General features: G+C 35.9%; 2 protein-coding genes across 2 annotated transcripts in view; both read left to right on the top strand.

The window, feature by feature from the left end:
* Nucleotides 1-2,973: 2,973 nt before the first annotated feature.
* LOC104231441 (SWI/SNF complex subunit SWI3B) lies at nt 2,974-6,646 on the top strand. The gene is made up of 6 exons (XM_009784442.2): nt 2,974-3,358; nt 3,480-3,913; nt 4,210-4,581; nt 5,024-5,162; nt 5,836-5,960; nt 6,079-6,646. The coding sequence occupies exons 1-6, from the start codon at nt 3,040-3,042 to the stop codon at nt 6,268-6,270; spliced, it is 1,581 nt and encodes a 526-aa protein (XP_009782744.1). The 5' UTR covers nt 2,974-3,039; the 3' UTR covers nt 6,271-6,646.
* Nucleotides 6,647-14,576: 7,930 nt separating this feature from the next.
* The window catches only part of LOC104231442 (protection of telomeres protein 1a-like), a 61,075-nt gene continuing 58,298 nt past the window's right edge, over nt 14,577-17,353 (top strand). The window contains exons 1-3 of the mRNA XM_070174014.1: nt 14,577-14,697; nt 14,791-14,927; nt 15,017-15,102. Coding sequence (XP_070030115.1) covers nt 14,577-14,697; nt 14,791-14,927; nt 15,017-15,102 — 344 coding nt within the window. The remainder of the gene's footprint in view (nt 14,698-14,790; nt 14,928-15,016; nt 15,103-17,353) is intronic.

Raw genomic sequence — 17,353 nt, 5'->3', positions numbered from 1 at the left:
TAAAAGTCACATTAATAAAATCATTATCCTTCCACGAGTTCATACATACTAAGAATATCAAAATCTGACCACAAATGTCCCCTCAAATTCCTAAATCAAAGTCTCCAATTTCAAGCCATAATCCCCCGATTTTCTTCCTTAATTTCCACTAACACCATGATTAAATAATGGAAAAATGGTGATAACCACAAGTAATGAAGCTTAAGTGGCTTACCCAACTAATAACCTTCGATTTCCCTTGAAGGACCACTGTCCTAGCTCACTTACCGTCTTCAAAAATGGAGAACCTAGCAAAAATACATGAAGGAAACCTTATATACTTTCTGACGCAGGGATTTCGCACCTGCGGTCCTTTTTCACTTCTGCGCTACCGCTTCTGCGGTTTTCACTTAAGTTCCTGGAACCGTACCTGCGCCTTACCTTCCGCACCTGCGGTCTCGCAGGTGCATTAAACCTTCCGCACCTGTGGTCTCGTAGGTGCGTTAAACCTTCCGCACCTGCGTCTTCTGGTCTTCCAGCTCCTGGCCACATCTGCACCTACTCTTCCGCTTCTGGGATCTCGCACCTACGGTCCCCAATCCGCAGGTGCGGTTATGACATGGGCAACAACTGAAGCTGCTCACTTCCAATTCCAAACTTTTTCGAAAATATTTCGAATTCATCCCGAGGCCCCCGGGACCTCAACCAATGATACGAACAATTCATATACCACTATTCAAACTTATACCAATCTTCGAAACACTTAAAACAACATCGAATCATCAAAACACCTTCGGATTCAAGCCTAATATTTCTAAAACTTCCGAATTCCGCTTTCGATCAAAAAATCTATCAAACCTCGTCCGAATGACCTGAAATTTTGCACACACGTCACAAATGACACAACAGACCTATTACAACTTTCGGAATCCCATTCTGACTCTGATATCAAAATTTTCACTACCAACCAAAAATGCCAAAATTCCAATTTTGCCAATTCAAGCCTAAATCTACCACGGACCTCCAAAATACATTCCAATCACGCTTCTATGTCCCAAATCACCTCACGAAGCTATCCGAATCATAAAAACCCTATTCCGAGATCATTTACTCACAAGGCAATTTTCGGTTGACTTTTCCAACTAAATGGCCAACTTAAGAGACTAAGTGTCTCATTCCTTTACAAAACCACTCCGAACCCGAACCAACCAACCTAAAACCATATAATACAATTGAACAAGACATAAGAAACAAAAATGGGGGAAACAGAGCGGTAACTTATAAACGACAGGCCGGGTAATTACACAATGCTTTCCAAATTTTCTTTGCAGTAGAGTAAGTTCTATCATAATAATTATAAAAATTATCAGATAGACAATTAAGAAGATAATATTGGCACTTGTATGAATCATCATTATATTTTTCAATTTTTTCTTGAAGGGCGATTAGCTCATCATCATTCATGGAGGAGTTGTCTACTTTGCTTGGATTCTTCTCAGTTAAAACGTAAGAAACATTGAGAAGACTCAAATAAAAAAGTACTTTACCCTTCCATCTTTTGAAATGAGTACCATTGAAACGGAATGACTTGTTGAGATCTCCCACCTTGATATCCGCGGATTTTTCAACTGTAGCCATTTGAATCTCCTTAATATCGTTGGTGAAAATACAATTACAGTTGAAAAATAAAAATAGAGAAAATAAAATAACTTCAAGCTGAGGCGCGTATATCTCGCTCTCTTTAATGAGATTCAAGCCCACTGCATCAAAATCTTCACTGGTCCATCAGTAATCCTCTTGACTTGTCTCTCCCATGATATAACATCCCGATCACGTCGTATGATTCGAACAAACTCTGGACAAATTGTTGAGTCCAAAGCTCCACCAAGATGAACACATTCCTTCAACAAAAGTAAAAACTCTCTTCTTCTTTTTTCACAACTTTAACCTCATTTCATTGAAACACTCTCAATTATTTTTCACACCACGTTATGGAAGAAAGACTCCTATTTATAGGTGTAGGAATTCTTCCTTGAATTAAATTGGAAGAAAGTGGGGTAATAAGTCATGAAATCATGGGGAACATCGGGTAATTAGTGGTAGAATATGTGAGAAGAGTTACAAAAGAGTTATGACCATGTTCTACATCATGGAGTAGTGGATTATGAGAGTTATGACCATTTTCTACATTATGGAGCAGTGAGAGTTATGACATATTTTATTTTAATATTAACATGCTAAAATACTAACAAAATATATATCTTCTATTATATTACAAAAATAAAGTGATAGACAAAAATATTAAACAAAGTAATATGCTAATAAAAATTTCTATTAACAATGTAATTATATAAAATATTGGATAATCTAATAAAAAGATATATAACAAAATGTTATTCAATGACTATATAAGTCCCTATAATTTAGTAGAGATTTTATTCATTAAAATTAGATAATATTATTGACAATAACAGGATAAAATTAAAAATTAAAAATATAATCAAGATTAATAAAATAAATATATTTTTTCTTATATTACAACAAACAAACAAAAAAACGAGCAGACAAAAGTATTAATAAAGTAATATGCAAATAAAAATTTGTGTTCAATTGTATAAGACACAAGAAAATTTGTTCGTTTTACTTTTCACCAATCTGTTAATTATTGAGAAACTAAAAACACAACTTATTTTCTCAAAATAGAGATTAAAATGCAGTTTAGTACTCTCTCCGTTTTCTTTTATTTGGTATGTTTTGATTTTTCACGACCCTTAAGAAATAATAAATGAAGTGCATAATTTATCAGAATACTCATATTAATTAATGCATATTTTATTGGATTTAAAAAAATAATTTAAAATAAGTAATAAATATTATGGTTATAACAGAATTTTTTTTGTCTTCGTAACAAATAAAAGTAAAAATTTATTTTTAGTATATATGTGAGGGTGGGAACACTATAAAATCTTATAATGCCGTATATAGTAGCTGACGTGGACCGTAGTGCCTTTAATCTGCCCAAAAATACCCACAAGCTTGTCTTGATTCCGTAACCTGAACATGGCGGAAACCGGCGACAGCAAGTCACCGGCAGCTAATCCCAACCCTGAAACTACCTCTCCGCCACCGCCACCGCCACCGCCACCTACACTTCAACAGCCGCAGACATCGTCACAGCCTCAGCTGCAACCACCGCCACAAACGCCGTCACAGCCACTGCCACCACCACAGCAACCTCAATCTGAACTTTTGCCCCCAAAGCGTCCCCAACAACTGGAATCCTCCCCAAACCCAACCACCGATTCCAAAGACGTGACTCCCGCTACCCTCTCTTCCCGCCTTACTGAGCCTGATTATATTTACATCCCCAGTCACTCCCGTAAGTCCCATCTACTCTTGAGCTACTTTTTATTCTTAAATTCCCCCCCCCCCCCCCGCACCCCCCCATATATAATGGATTGATTAATTAATTAATTGATGTATCGGTGTTTTTCTTTTAGGTTGGTTTTCGTGGAATAGCATACATGAAAGTGAGGTTCGATTTCTTCCTGAATTTTTCGACGGAAGATCACCTTCTAAGAACCCTAGGACTTATAAATACTATAGGAATTCCATTATTCGTAGATTCAGAGACAATCCCACTAAAAAAATAACCTTTACTGAGGCTCGCAAGACCATTATTGGTGATGTGGGTTCCATTCGTAGGGTTTTCGATTTCCTGGAGACATGGGGCTTGATTAATTACACTGCTAACTCTTCCAAATCGCTGCTCAAGTGGGAAGAAAAAGAGTCTAAGTCTACTTCTTCTGCTTCCGCGGCTCCGCAAAATGCTGATGTTAATGGAACTACTCCCACTGATTTTACTGCCCCCAAGAAGAGACTTTGCAGTGCCTGCAAATCAGCTTGCAGCATTGCCTGTTTTGTTTCTGATAAGGTGATTTCAACAATCTTCCATTGTTGTGGGTTTGTCTTATCTTGTTTAGAAGGATTAATTTGTTATTTAACAACCTTTGGAATCAAGTTTGAATCTTTTAACTTCTCAGCTGGTCATGCTTAAATTTGCTCTCACTGCTCAGCTCGTAGCTTCCTACTTTTATAGCTGGTGGTTTCAATTTTTTAAAAAAGTTTTCCCTTTTTTGGGCTTACTCGTAATTGGTAGTTTACTTAAGTGTTGCTAGGACTTGTTGCTATGGTCTAAGAGTTAGATCAACTTTGTTTGTTTAAGTGCAGTATGATTTGACTCTTTGTGCAAGATGCTACGTTCGTGGTAATTTCAGAGTCGGCATGAATACTTCAGATTTTCGGCGCGTTGAAATTAGTGAAGAAGTTAAGACAGATTGGACCGACAAAGAGACTTTGCACCTTTTAGAAGCTCTTATGCATTATGGCGATGATTGGAAGAAGGTTGCCGAGCATGTTGGTGGCAGAAGTGCGAAAGAATGTGTGGCTCGATTTGTGAAGCTTCCTTTTGGTGAGCAGTTTATGGGCCCTCCGGTGTCTGCAGAAGTGGATAATGAACCTGGGTCTGAAACTATGCTTCTTCCATCCAAGAGAATGCGCCTCACACCCCTTGCTGATGCTAGCAACCCAATTATGGCTCAGGTACTCCGTCATATTTCTTATTACCGGAAAGTGTTTAGGACGTTAGATCAACATGTTCTATTTAGTACCCATGACCATGAATATCAAACAGAGTCTGGACATCATTAACTGAAAACAAATTTGCTTTGGAATGAAAATGTTTCCTCACCAACGATACTCTGCAAGTTCAATATAGTTGCTGAACCAACTCACATCCTAAATGATCAAAGGAAACTTCACTTCTTATGACTTTGGATCGTTATGTAGTGCTGGAGAAGGGCTGCAGGGGTGCTTTGATTAACTTCCATTTTATGTCTCGGATTAATTGTTATAGGGTCCTGCTTTCTTATGGACTAAGACGCTTTTGGGGATTTCTTGAGGGGGACAAGTTAATTAAGTAGCACTTCAGTGTTATTCAAGTCAGACCTCAAATGATTCCTTTAGTTTTTGAATCTTACTGCAGGCTGCTTTCCTTTCTGCTCTAGCGGGAAAAGAGGTTGCAGAATTAGCAGCACATGCCGCTGTTACGGCTTTGTCTGAGAACAGTGAGGGAATAATGAAAGGGAGTCTAGCATCTCTACCTGGTGTCTTGGAGAAGCAAGGTATCTATCATCACTTATTACTTGTTTTGGTTTTGATGAGAATCCTTGTTACTGTTGTGAGATACTCGAGGCATCTTAAAAAGAATTGTCTAAAGCTTATCTGATTACAACTCTTGATTTTTGCTGTAATGCTATGCTGCAAATCTGCTATGTTAACTAATGTGTCTTCTTTGTGCATTGCGGGCTGCGTTCTGCCAGGGATTTCTGACAGTATTTTTGCAGTATTTGAATGCCAAGGATCATGTTTACTACCATTTTTGCTTAGCTAAAATTCTTCTCAGTTATTCTGACAGGATTGGCTTTCTTTTAGAGGGAAACATTAGTGACCTTGATACACAATTAAGTTAGAGTGATTAAACTACTCATTGAGAACATTTGTGATAATGCGACTTAGATAAGAGGCTTTTGGTGTTCCAATATTGACAATATGATGTCCCAATCTCGTTTTTCTGAAAATACTCGGGACTACGGCAACTTTGGGAAATTTGCGGAACTTGCAAATTTAAAGACAATAATCTCCCTCGTAGTGGTATTGTTGGCAAATGAGGCAGATTTCCATGAAACTGCAATAGTGAAAACGAAGATGAAACATTCATTTTCCAATTTTGCAAACAATAGAACTTCTAGATGGCTCAATGAACTGCTGTAAGTGACATGGTCTTATACTATGCAGAAACGGACGGAACTTCCAATGGGCATGCCAAGGATACACTTGAAAGAGCTCTTGTTGAAGCACGGTCTCAGCTTGAGGAGGAGGCACAGGACATAGAGAGAGCTGTCTCCGAGGTTGCTATCGAGGTATACTCATACATGAAATCAAGTGCTAAATATTCCAAGCTCCCTTTGATGAGGTCATCAGTGATGCTCAATATTTGATCTTTGTACATGTTTGCTTTCTTGCTTCCGTGCTTTACAGACCAGGGAGATTGAGGACAAAATTGCTCGTTTTGAGGAACATGATTTACAGATGGAAAAGGAGTGGCAACAGCTGATGCAGCTTAAGAACCTAATCTTCTTCGATCAACTTACTTTGCTGCTAAATAAAGTTGGTGCTACAAAAGCTGGAGAAGCCATTGGGGAGGAGGTGATGAATGTTAAGGCAGAATGACAAATCCCCTTGGTAGAATATGGTATCTTAGTTGCTTACCAATATAGTGGGATCTAGTTATTTGTCAAATATTAGGTAGTGGCAAATTCAAAGGAATCAGAAAGCAGAATGAGTTTCTTTAGCTGCTAACCCCTTTTCTTTTCTGTATTTCCTGACTTACATGTTGTATTCCCCTCTCCCCAGTTCCCTGAGAAGCAGCAACTGTTGCCTATATATTAAAACAAAACATTACAAGGGATTTAAAGTCAGTTGGTCTTGCAGAACTTGTAATTTACATTTTTTATTGTGTTTTCTTTAATATTTAACAGTGGAAACCAATGTATGTAATGCTATACCCTAGAGGATATTGTCTTTGCACTTGTTAGTTTCCCGTCCAGTTCTGCTTCTTAACTCTTACCTTAATATATTGGTCTCATCCGTTACCTTATTAATAGGCCAAATACATCGGCAGACCATTAAACTTGTCCTCACTTTTCACTCTGACACTTAATAAGGTCCTGGTTTGGGTTTATTCATGAGTTCTTCTTAATCTTTGCAACTTCTTGCGTTTTGTGACTCGGATTGGGGTACATGTCCTGAGTCGCGTCGCTCAATCAGTGGCTTTTATATTTCTGTTGGAGGTTCCCCAATCTCATGGAAGTCGAAGAAACAAACATCTGTCTCTCTTAGTTCAGCCGAGGCAGAATACCGTTCGATGAGGCAAGTAGTTACAAAATTGATATGGCTTGTGCGATTATTTGCAGATCTCTCCGTTCCTATCTCTCTTCCAGTTCCTCTTCACTTAGATAGTCAAGCCCCGATTCATATCGCCAAAAACCTGGTCTTTCATGAAAGAACCAAGCATGTGGACTTATATTGCCATTTTGTCCGGCAACAATTCTTAGCATGCTTGATTTCACTGTCCTTTGTTCATCTTCCTTGCAACTTTCATATCTCTTCACAAAATCCCTCCCCGGATCGGTACATCAAAATCTTCTGGACAAGTTGGGTGTTCTCACCGCCCCCTGCAACTTGACGGGGGTATTGACGAAGTCACAAAAGACGCTCAAATTATTAAAGACAAACATGATCAAGCAGGTCTCAAATTGTTGAAGACAAGCAGGAAGGAAACTTATTGTTCTAGAGATGAAAAGAAAAGCAAAGAAAATTCTCTTTGTTAAATCGATACTAGCAAAGGCCATACATTTCAAATTTGTTTTGAAAAATTTAATTTGGGCGAAATTTAATTTGAAGATGAAAATGTGTTCGGACATACATTTTCAAAACATAGTTCCCAATTTTATTTTGGAAAAACATGTACTCCTATATAATTTCCAAGTTTTGGAATTTTGGCCCAAAATCAGCAATTGATGTGATTTTGGGATTTAGGATTTTGCCAAAATATTAAGTTTTGAAAATAAATTCCAAATTTATTTTGACAAAACTCATGACCAAACGGAGCCAACAAACAACAGTATTATTATTTTAGATCTTTCCACATGTGCCAAGCTTGTGAGCTATAGCTGCATACAACTTATTTTTGTACAGTTCTGTAGTTTAGCCTTCTAAAGAGACAAATACAATAAAGATACTTTACAAATTTATTACTCCCCCATTTTAATTTATGTGAAACTGTTTAACTGGACACGAAGTTTAAGAAAAAATAAAGATTTTTGAAATTTGTGGTCTTAAACAAGTTAAAAAGGGGCTCAGAGTATTTGTGTGGTTATAAAAACTTCTCATCATTAAGGGTAGAATTGTAAGTTTAAACTAAATAGTTAATAAATTTTAAAAAGGGTCACTATTTTTGGAACGGACCAAAAAAAAAATAGGTTCACATAAACTGGAACGAGGGAGTAGGAGATTTTGTCATTTTATTTTGTATAGTTTGTATAAGTAGAATGTACAGGATTGAAATGAAATACACAGAAGAAATTTCTCTCAGTTGCACCTCTGTTTTTACATGACAATGGATGCATGTTTATGTCAAATTATCCTCAATCTCTTTCCCTAAAACTAGGATTTTTTTTTCTTCTTCTTTTTAGCCTTTTCACTCTTGAACTACTTGAACGAGGGGAATAGTCATCCGGTTCTGTAATAAAGATGGAATTTAGAAATAATTTATAACTCTCACGTCACTTATAAAGTAATTACAGATAAATTTCTAATGAGCATTAATTTGTAACCTAGAAAAAAAAAATGTTAACTAACGAGTTAACATTAAATTTTTTTATCTTGTCAGTCTGCCCTTGTATGTAACTTTGGTCATTATTTCTTTGTTTAACTAGTATATAGATTGCATAAGAATATTATTAAATATGGTGTATTAGTAATGTATGAGATTAGTAATATTAGGATTAGTTATGCTGAGATTATTTTTTATCCATTGTTTGGTTTGGTGTATTAAAAATAACATGCACTCCATAAGGGTGTATTCATGCTTATCCATGTATTAAAAACCATGGCATTACTAATACTATGGTTTGCTATGTATTAGTTCTATATAAGATAATACCAATAAGGTGTATAACTAATACATATATCATTTATACATAGGTTTAAAATTACTATCAAACAAGGATATAATAATACCAAAAACTAATACATATATTGTTTTTCCTAATATATTCTACCAAACGACCCTTCTAGTATAAGAAAATTGAACAATATCAAGTCATATTTACTTATTATCGTGATAAGTAATTTGTATTATTTTAAGCTTATAAAATCTATTTTTCTTGGGGTGATCCCTTTTATACTCTCAAATGTATATAATACAAAGGCTGAATTCATAGAAAGCCCCTTAAATTAGTCCATATTTTTTTATCTAGACACTTTAATTAAGGCAATAACCTATTGGACACGTATACTCTATTTAAAATGTGCCAATTAAACACAAACTGAACATTCTATGAACAAAAAAAAAATGCGTGCATTACAGGCATTTAACGTGGCAAATGCAACCATTAAAAAAATGACATGTCAATACATCCTCACTTTTCTCTCTATCTCCTTATCTGTTCCCTACTCTCTCTAAGATAAAATACATCACTGTTCATCCCCTTTAATTCTTCTGAACTTTTATCTTTTTTGCGTTTTTATCTCAAAAAAAACCATTAGCCATATGGGAGGAGGGCCATCAGGTGTTGGCTAGGACGACAAAGAGCTAAAGAAAAGTAGAAGAAGATTTTGGCCGGAAAAAACTATCACGCCGGCGAACACTTTTTTTTGACTAGAAAAATTTAAATTATTAAAATATACAGTTCCCAAGGATTTGATTACTTATCCACCATCGATGTCTTTCTTAACAACTGCTTAAATTATTTTCTAATGAATGACAAGAACGTAATATGCATCTTCTAAGAACTTATCACTCGTTGTTGGGATCAAGTTATGCAGTAAAATATGCTTATGAACCTGGGACTGAGTGTTTGGCCGATTCTTGTTGTTTATCATGTTCTTTTTTTTTTTTTTTTAAATTTCTCTGTTTGCATTGATTGTGGCTTGCAGGAAAATGAATCTTGCGGGATAGATTGGATTCCGGCCAAAAACCTTTTCTCATTTATCATCTATTTTACTACTTCGCTTTACTTTAGTTTTTTAGATTTTAGCAGTCACAAAAATTTGATTTGTTTGTGAACGTTAAATTTTCATTCATTCACGCACCTAACTTTGGGTGTGAAACACGTGTTATGACATGTAAGCAATGAGTGTCTAATAGGTACACTTCCATCTGAGTTTAGGTATTCAATTGGTCACTGTCTCAGTTGAAGTGCTTAGATGAAAAATATGGACTAGTTTAGGGGGCTGTTTATGTATTCTGCCTAATACAAAATTATTTTTAGACGGGGGTCAATTGATAACCTCTTATCAGAATGAAAAGAGTAATAAGGCCTCATTTGTTTGCACTTAATGGAGGTCTGAATCTTAATCATTCAGATCTCAGATATTAAGTGCGTTTGTTTTAAAGTCTGAATCTTAATTATTCAGATCTTAATCATTAAGTATTTTTTTTTACTTCATAATCACTTAATAGGTCTGAATAGACCTGTATGATTAAGATCCATAAAGAGACTTAATTTCATTAAGATGCGATCATCCATATTAATTATTAATTATCGCCACCGCCAACCATTATCAACTACCATCATACCACTACCACTACCACCATACTCAACCACCACCACCACCGCCACCATAATCGACTACCACCACCCTCCATCCCCACCACCATCATTCTCAATCACAAACAATACTCATCCACCTCAACTACCACAACTAACCACCCAATACCCTGAACCACCACCATCAACCAAACCTACCACCAATCACTACCTTTAGTCGACATTCACAAACACCCCCTTAGCGATCACCACTAACAACTACTATATTTTAAAGAATATAAGATTAATTAATATTTTATTTGAATTTTATGTTTATTAATTTTTTAATAGATTAATTTTATACATTCAGATGTTAAAATCAAACCGTCTTAGTTATTTAATATTCAAATTTTAATACATATTTTAATTGTTACTACAGATATGTATTCAAATTCAGATATTTTAATTTAAAAAAAAAACAAAAAACAAACGGCAAGCAGTGTTTGTTCTGTCACTTCTCATAAAGCTCAAACAGTGTTAGAAAGTATAGAACTTCTCAGCTCCACGTGCTAACACAGAACTTTCCAAAGAGAGCCACGCGTGATCATTAGACCTAGTAGAAAACAGACAATAGTGAATTTACTGAAAATGACTCAGTAGTGGCGTCATTTACAGAAACCTAAGAAAATCCCGATGTAGTCAGTGCCTAAAATAGGGTCAAAATCGACTTTACACTATGGGTGTTAAACGGGTCGGGTCAACCCGGTTCCGGACCGGCCCAGCCCGGTTAAAACCGGAACCGGCCCAGACCGGTTAAAGGGGGCTGGGTTGGGCTGGGTTAGGGGGGACAGGCCGGTTGGTCCGTTTACCATTAAAATATCGGTTACCCGGACCGGTCCAACCCGTTAGGTGAACAATACCCGTAAACCGGTTAACCGGCCCGGTTTAACGGTAAAAAAAAAATAATTTAATTTTTTTTTAATTTGGGCCAGATCTGGCCGTTGTCCAACGGGTGAATTGCACAAATAGCCAAATTTTGTTTTTTTAAAAAAAAAAGATTAACCCCCTCTTTAAAAATCTATAAATACCTCCCCTCTTCCTCATTTTTTCACTCATCTCTCAATTCTCATATTCTCTCATTCTTCAATCTTTATTCTTCACCTATTAAAGTGCAATCAACTATTTGGCTATTTTTTTTGGAATTTAATTTATCTTAGTACTTATCTTTTGAAGTTTGAACAATTGAACTTCAAAATTGGAAGAATTGACATTTCTTCGTGGTAACATTTGAGTTGCGGAATCATCAAGTGCTCAATTTATTGCCGAATTCGGTGCACTCCCTCCAACTCTTTCTCTTATTTACTATTTTACTTGCATATTTATTTGTTTTGTTGCTAGTAGTTAAATTTTTACAATATGTTTAATGCTGCAAAAAGAGTTTGTAACAAGGTTACTAATAGGAGAAATAAAAAAAGAGGTAGTACTTCAGGTTCAGCATATGGTAGTAATTTAAATACCTCTCCAAATATTCCTGAAATATTACCTGATAATAATATAGACTATGAACAATTGCAGGAAGATTTTGGTATAGATGATAATGAATTATAAATGGAAGATGAGATACCACTTACGCCTAGTAGTGTTGGAGCTGCTAGCAGGGGTGGTGGTTGTGTTGCTAGTAGTAGACCACCTGTGGCCCCGACTAGTAATCGTAGAAAAAGAAGTAAGGTTTGGAAATTCTTTGAGGAAATAGAAGGTACTGATAGAGTTAAATGTAAACTTTGTAATGATACTTTTAAACATAAGACTGGGGGTCAATTAGGGGGGACTGAGACACTTAGTAGACATATGAGAAGTGAGCATCCTATAGAATGAGGATCTGATGGAGATGGAAATCAATCAACTCTAAACCCTACTACTGGTGGTCTTGTGAAATATGATAAAATGAAGGATCGTGAGAAGTTAGCAAAAATGATTGATTTGGTTTGTCTACCTTTTTCTTTTGCTTCTTCATCATATCTTATTATGTATATTCAAAGGATTTACAATTCTTTATTTAAAGGTATCCCTAGAAGTACTTGTAGAGCTGATATCTTTAGACTTCATGGACAATATCAAACATACATATGTTATTTGTATAGCCACCTTACTTGTAGAGTTTCTCTAACTTCTGATATTGGTCATGCTGTTAATGGAAATGATTATTTGACAATTACATGTCATTGGATAGATGATAATACTTGTATGCAAAAACGTATTATCGCTTTTAGATATGATGAAGATCAGAGTCATACCGCTACGTTTATAAGTAGTACTCTTTGTGAAGTTGTTGAATTTTATAATCTCAAGCAAAAAGTATTGTGTATGTCTTTTGATAATGCTTCTAACAATAATGTCGCAATTTCAATATTAAAACTGCATTTGCAACTACCTCTTGATGAAATTTTTCATGTTAGGTGTGCATGTCATGTTTATAATTTAATTGTTAAAAGTGGCCTTGATTTATTTTCAACTGAGATTACTCATGTTAGAAGAGCAGTTGGTGTTATTCAAGGAAATAATAGACAATCTAGAATAAAGGAATTTAAGAATAAGTGTGTCCAGTATAACCTTAAACCCAGATTCATGCCAGACGAAATTGTTACTAGATGGAATTATACATATATATATTTAAAATGTTGCTACAAATATAGCTTCCCAATAACTGAAGTTGCTAATGCGCATTGTACTGATCCAAACCGTATGTTAACAACTACTACTTGGGAGGTCATTAATGATGTTGTTAAATTTTTACATAAATTTTATACAGCTACTGTTGAGTTTTCTGGAGCATATTACCCTACTGTTACTATGGCTTTAGTACATATAGCTGAAATTTCTTTTCTACTCTTTGAATTTAAGAAGAAAGAAAAATATAGGGATGTTGTTGAAAAAATGCAAGCAAAATTCAAAAAATATTTCTTTCCAATTCCTCCGATTTACTTAATTGGTGCCGTTTTAAATCCTTCTATTAAGATGTCTGATTGTCACCAATTAATGAATGCTTTATATACTTATATGGAGATTGGACCAACTGAAACCCCAGATTTATATACTTGTATGAACAAGCTAAATGAATATTTACAACAATTATACAATTATTATGCAAATGTAATTGATGATGCTGCTCTTAATGTAGGCAATGTTAATCCCACTATGTATTGTACCACTTCTGCTACTGTGGATGATGAAGAAGGCCTTGATAGTTTTAATATTTTTTCTACATTTTCTAACACTCAAACCAGTAGCAGGAACATTGATGAACTTCAATTCTACTTGCAGAAGCAAAAAGAGCCTCGCACAAAGGAATTTTCACCGCTGGGATGGTGGCATGAGAATGGAAAGCAATTTCCTGTTCTTTTCGCTATGGCTCGGGACGTGCTGAATGTGCCAATTTCAACTGTTGCATTAGAGAGTGCATTTAGCCAAGCAAGACAACAACTTGGAGACACCCGTCACTCATTGGGAAGCAATGCTTTGGAAGTTTTAGTATGTTTCAGAGATTGGATTAGATCGGAATGAAGAAATCAAGGACGTGAAGATGTTGATAGCCTAGAAGACGAGGAACTTGGAGATATATTAACACATGGTAACCCATCCGAATTTAACACTCCAGAAGAAGGTCACTCAGTTCATATTGATTATGAAGAACTTACTAAGGCAATGCAAAACTTTTGAATTTATTCTTTTTTGGTTAATTTACTTGTTAAATGTAAACCTTTCAATTTGTAAGTTTGAATTTTGAAATAAATGTAGCACTTGAAATTTATAAGTGCAATTTTTTTCCATCTTACTTGTATTCTTTATATTAATATAACTTACAATAGTTATACAAAATACAAAAAAAAAAATTAAAAAATACACTAAACCCGGCCCGACCCCCTCAACCCGTAACCCGTACGGTTCAATTTTTACCCGGATGAACCCGAACCCGTTAAACCCGTTAAGAATCAACCCGGAACCGGCCCGGACCGTAACCCGTACGGGTCCAAAAAAAGCGACCCGGCCCGGCCCACCCAATTAACACCTATACTTTACACTGCTGCCATCTCCGGGTCAATATCGGAGTTGAAACCGGGTTCGGACCTTCGTGACTGATCAGTTCATGTGCCTTTGAACTCTCCTAATTTCCCTCTCAATTCCAAGCCACAGTTTACACACAAAAAAAAAAAAAAAAAAAGAGAAATGTCGCAGCGACGCGATGATTATACCTCAATAGTTGAAGCCATGACTTTGATCAATCAGAAAGTGAATCTCATGGGCGTCGTCCTCGAAACTAGCTTTCCAAGGAAGACCAAGGGCACTGGTTAAAGCTCCTTTGATTTTCAACAATTTCAAGATTCTTTTTTTTGATGTTGGCAGTTACTTGTAAAAATTTGAGCTTTTTTCTTTTTAACAGATTACTTCTGTTTGGTTAAAATCATTGATCAGTCATACCAAAGTCGTGGGCTTTCTGTTAATATTTTCACTGAGACGATAGAGAAACTGCCTCTGGTATTCAATGCTGGTGATATTATTCTGCTTTTTAATGTTAGGGTAAAACTTCCTTTAGTTTTAACTTTGAACTTTAATTTACTATGTTACTAAAAATCTTGACTTATTTATGGTTATTGCACTTTGTGCAGATGAAAGTTCATAATTCCGTGGTTCATGCTGTGTTCAATAAAAATTTCTCTTCGTTTGCTTTGTTTGATGGCAAAGAGGGGCAGCTGTAAGCACGTGATTTTTGCCCTATATGAGAAATACTCCCAGAAAATGCAAAATAAAATAATTTTCCTTGGTGTGCAATTTTGAGTATTTTTGTGATATTTTTGGATAATTATTTGTATTTGTCTGTGTTTGCTTATTTGTTAAATTAATAAAAAATATAAAAATATGTCGCATTTTGCATGTAGGATTTCATTCTACAATTGTTAGTAATTAAATTAGTTTTACAAAAATTAAAAATTACAAAAAATAGGCATCTTTTGCATTTTTAGCATTTAATGTCCAAATGAACAATTTTATGCTTAATTATTACTTAATTGTGCGTTAATTGTTATTGGGAGTTAATTTGCGCTTTTATAATTTAATTTAGTTCTTAATAATAATTTAAGTATTTTTATAATTTAGTTTTAGAAAATAAAAGAAGAAAAGAGAACAAAAATACAAAGAAAAATCGGATTGGGCCACTTCTTCAAAATTCAACCCCAGGCCCAAACATTTGTCCAACCTTCTCCATGACCCAGTCCATCTCAACATGGGTCGACCCGGTCCGCCCCATTAACCCAATCTATAACCCAATACCCCTATCTTGCATTTCAAAGACACAAAAACAAAAGAAAAAAAAGAAAGAACAAAAACCCTAAAAAAGGGACCTAAACCATCCGCCCCCATTTTGGCTTCTTCTTCTCCAAACTCCAAGAACACCCCATCCATGGCTGCCCAAACCAGCTCCCTTCTTCTGCGTCCACCACCCATCACCTTCCCACCGCGAACACCACCACCATGGACGCAGTCCGGACTCTCTCACGTCCAAACACCACCACCCGAGCTGCCTTCCCGCCATTGACGCTGCTTCAAGCTCGAGTTTTCTGTGTGCTGCGTCGACCACCTTCCTCCTCCTCGTCAACCAGCTGTTGCTTCATCTTCTCCGAGCTTCATCTGCTCCGAGCTGCTGCTCCGCTCCGTCGAGTTCGTCGTCGTTTGGTCGAGCTTCATCTTCTCCAAGCTGCTTCACCATGAACGACGAAATCAGCTCACCATGACTGCTGTTGCTCGACGTCCAGTCCCCCCAGCTGCTGCTTCTTCACCTCCAAACAGACTTCGTCGACCGTTCGTTTCCATGGCCAAACGACCTCCGTTGCTGTTTCGTTCTCTTCGAGCTTGCGCATCACCATGGCCAAGCTGTCTTCACGCTATTGTTGCTGCCCTCATCTTCTTCGCGTGAACAAACCAAGCACTTCCAGCTGCTGTATCTTCAGACGAGCTGCTGCCACCTTTTCGTTCGGTCGAGTTTTAGTCGAGGTCGTCGAGCGTCGTTTTGAGTTCGTTCAAGTTTATAAGAAAGGTGAGTTCGTCGTTGAGTTCGCCGTTGAATCCGGACAGATTTATTCCCATGTTTGAGGTTCATCGAAACAGTCCATACGATCGAATTCATCGTTGCTCATCTCCGGTTAGTAGATTTTTGAGTTTTATTTTGTCCGTATTTTGTTTTGATATTTTCGGATCTAAAATCGGCAAATGTTTGTTTTGTTTATCGTTTGAATTAATTTTTAGTTCATGTTCATGTGTTGTTTGTTAAATTAATTTTTCAGATTCCAAATGAAAGATTAATTAATTGTTTTTCATGTTTATTTCATGTTCGTATTGTTGTTTTAAATGAATATTTGTTAGTTTAATGCTTGTTAGATTCAAATTGAAATTTAATTAATTATTTCTTCAATTTGTTTCATGTTGTTATAAATTTTCCAGAAAATGTTAATGTTGTTTGAATCGTTAGAATCCGTCATGTTTGTTGCTTAAAAACAGATTTAATTCATGTTCATCTTTGTTTGAAGTTCATGTTTAAATCCAGTGATTTAATGTGAATTCATGTTTGTTTGTGATTTGCTTGATTTAATTTGAATCATGCATATTGTTGTTTGTATCATTGTCTCTTTGTTCATCCATTAATGGTCTAAATTAACCAGGATTGGTTCCCGATATGGTTGATTTATTTCCATTAATTTGGAGTTTGTATTGTTCATCATGTTCATGTAAATTGTTGTTGAAGATTGTTGAGAAATTGGTCATCTTGACTATATTTTGGTTGAGTTATGATTAATTGATTGTTTAGAGCAGAGGGGTAATTTGGTAAATTGCATTGCATTCGGGGATAGATTTGTAATTGCAATAAGGTCGGAGGGGTAATTTGGTAATTGAACATTATTTTGATTCTTTTTGTTAAGCATGGGGGACAAATATAATGGGGTGGGGTTTTT

This window comes from Nicotiana sylvestris, chromosome 4 (assembly GCF_000393655.2).
Source record: "Nicotiana sylvestris chromosome 4, ASM39365v2, whole genome shotgun sequence".
Taxonomy (NCBI): domain Eukaryota; kingdom Viridiplantae; phylum Streptophyta; class Magnoliopsida; order Solanales; family Solanaceae; genus Nicotiana; species Nicotiana sylvestris.
Note: the sequence above shows the minus strand (reverse complement) of the source record. Positions and strands in the feature narration are given on the sequence as shown.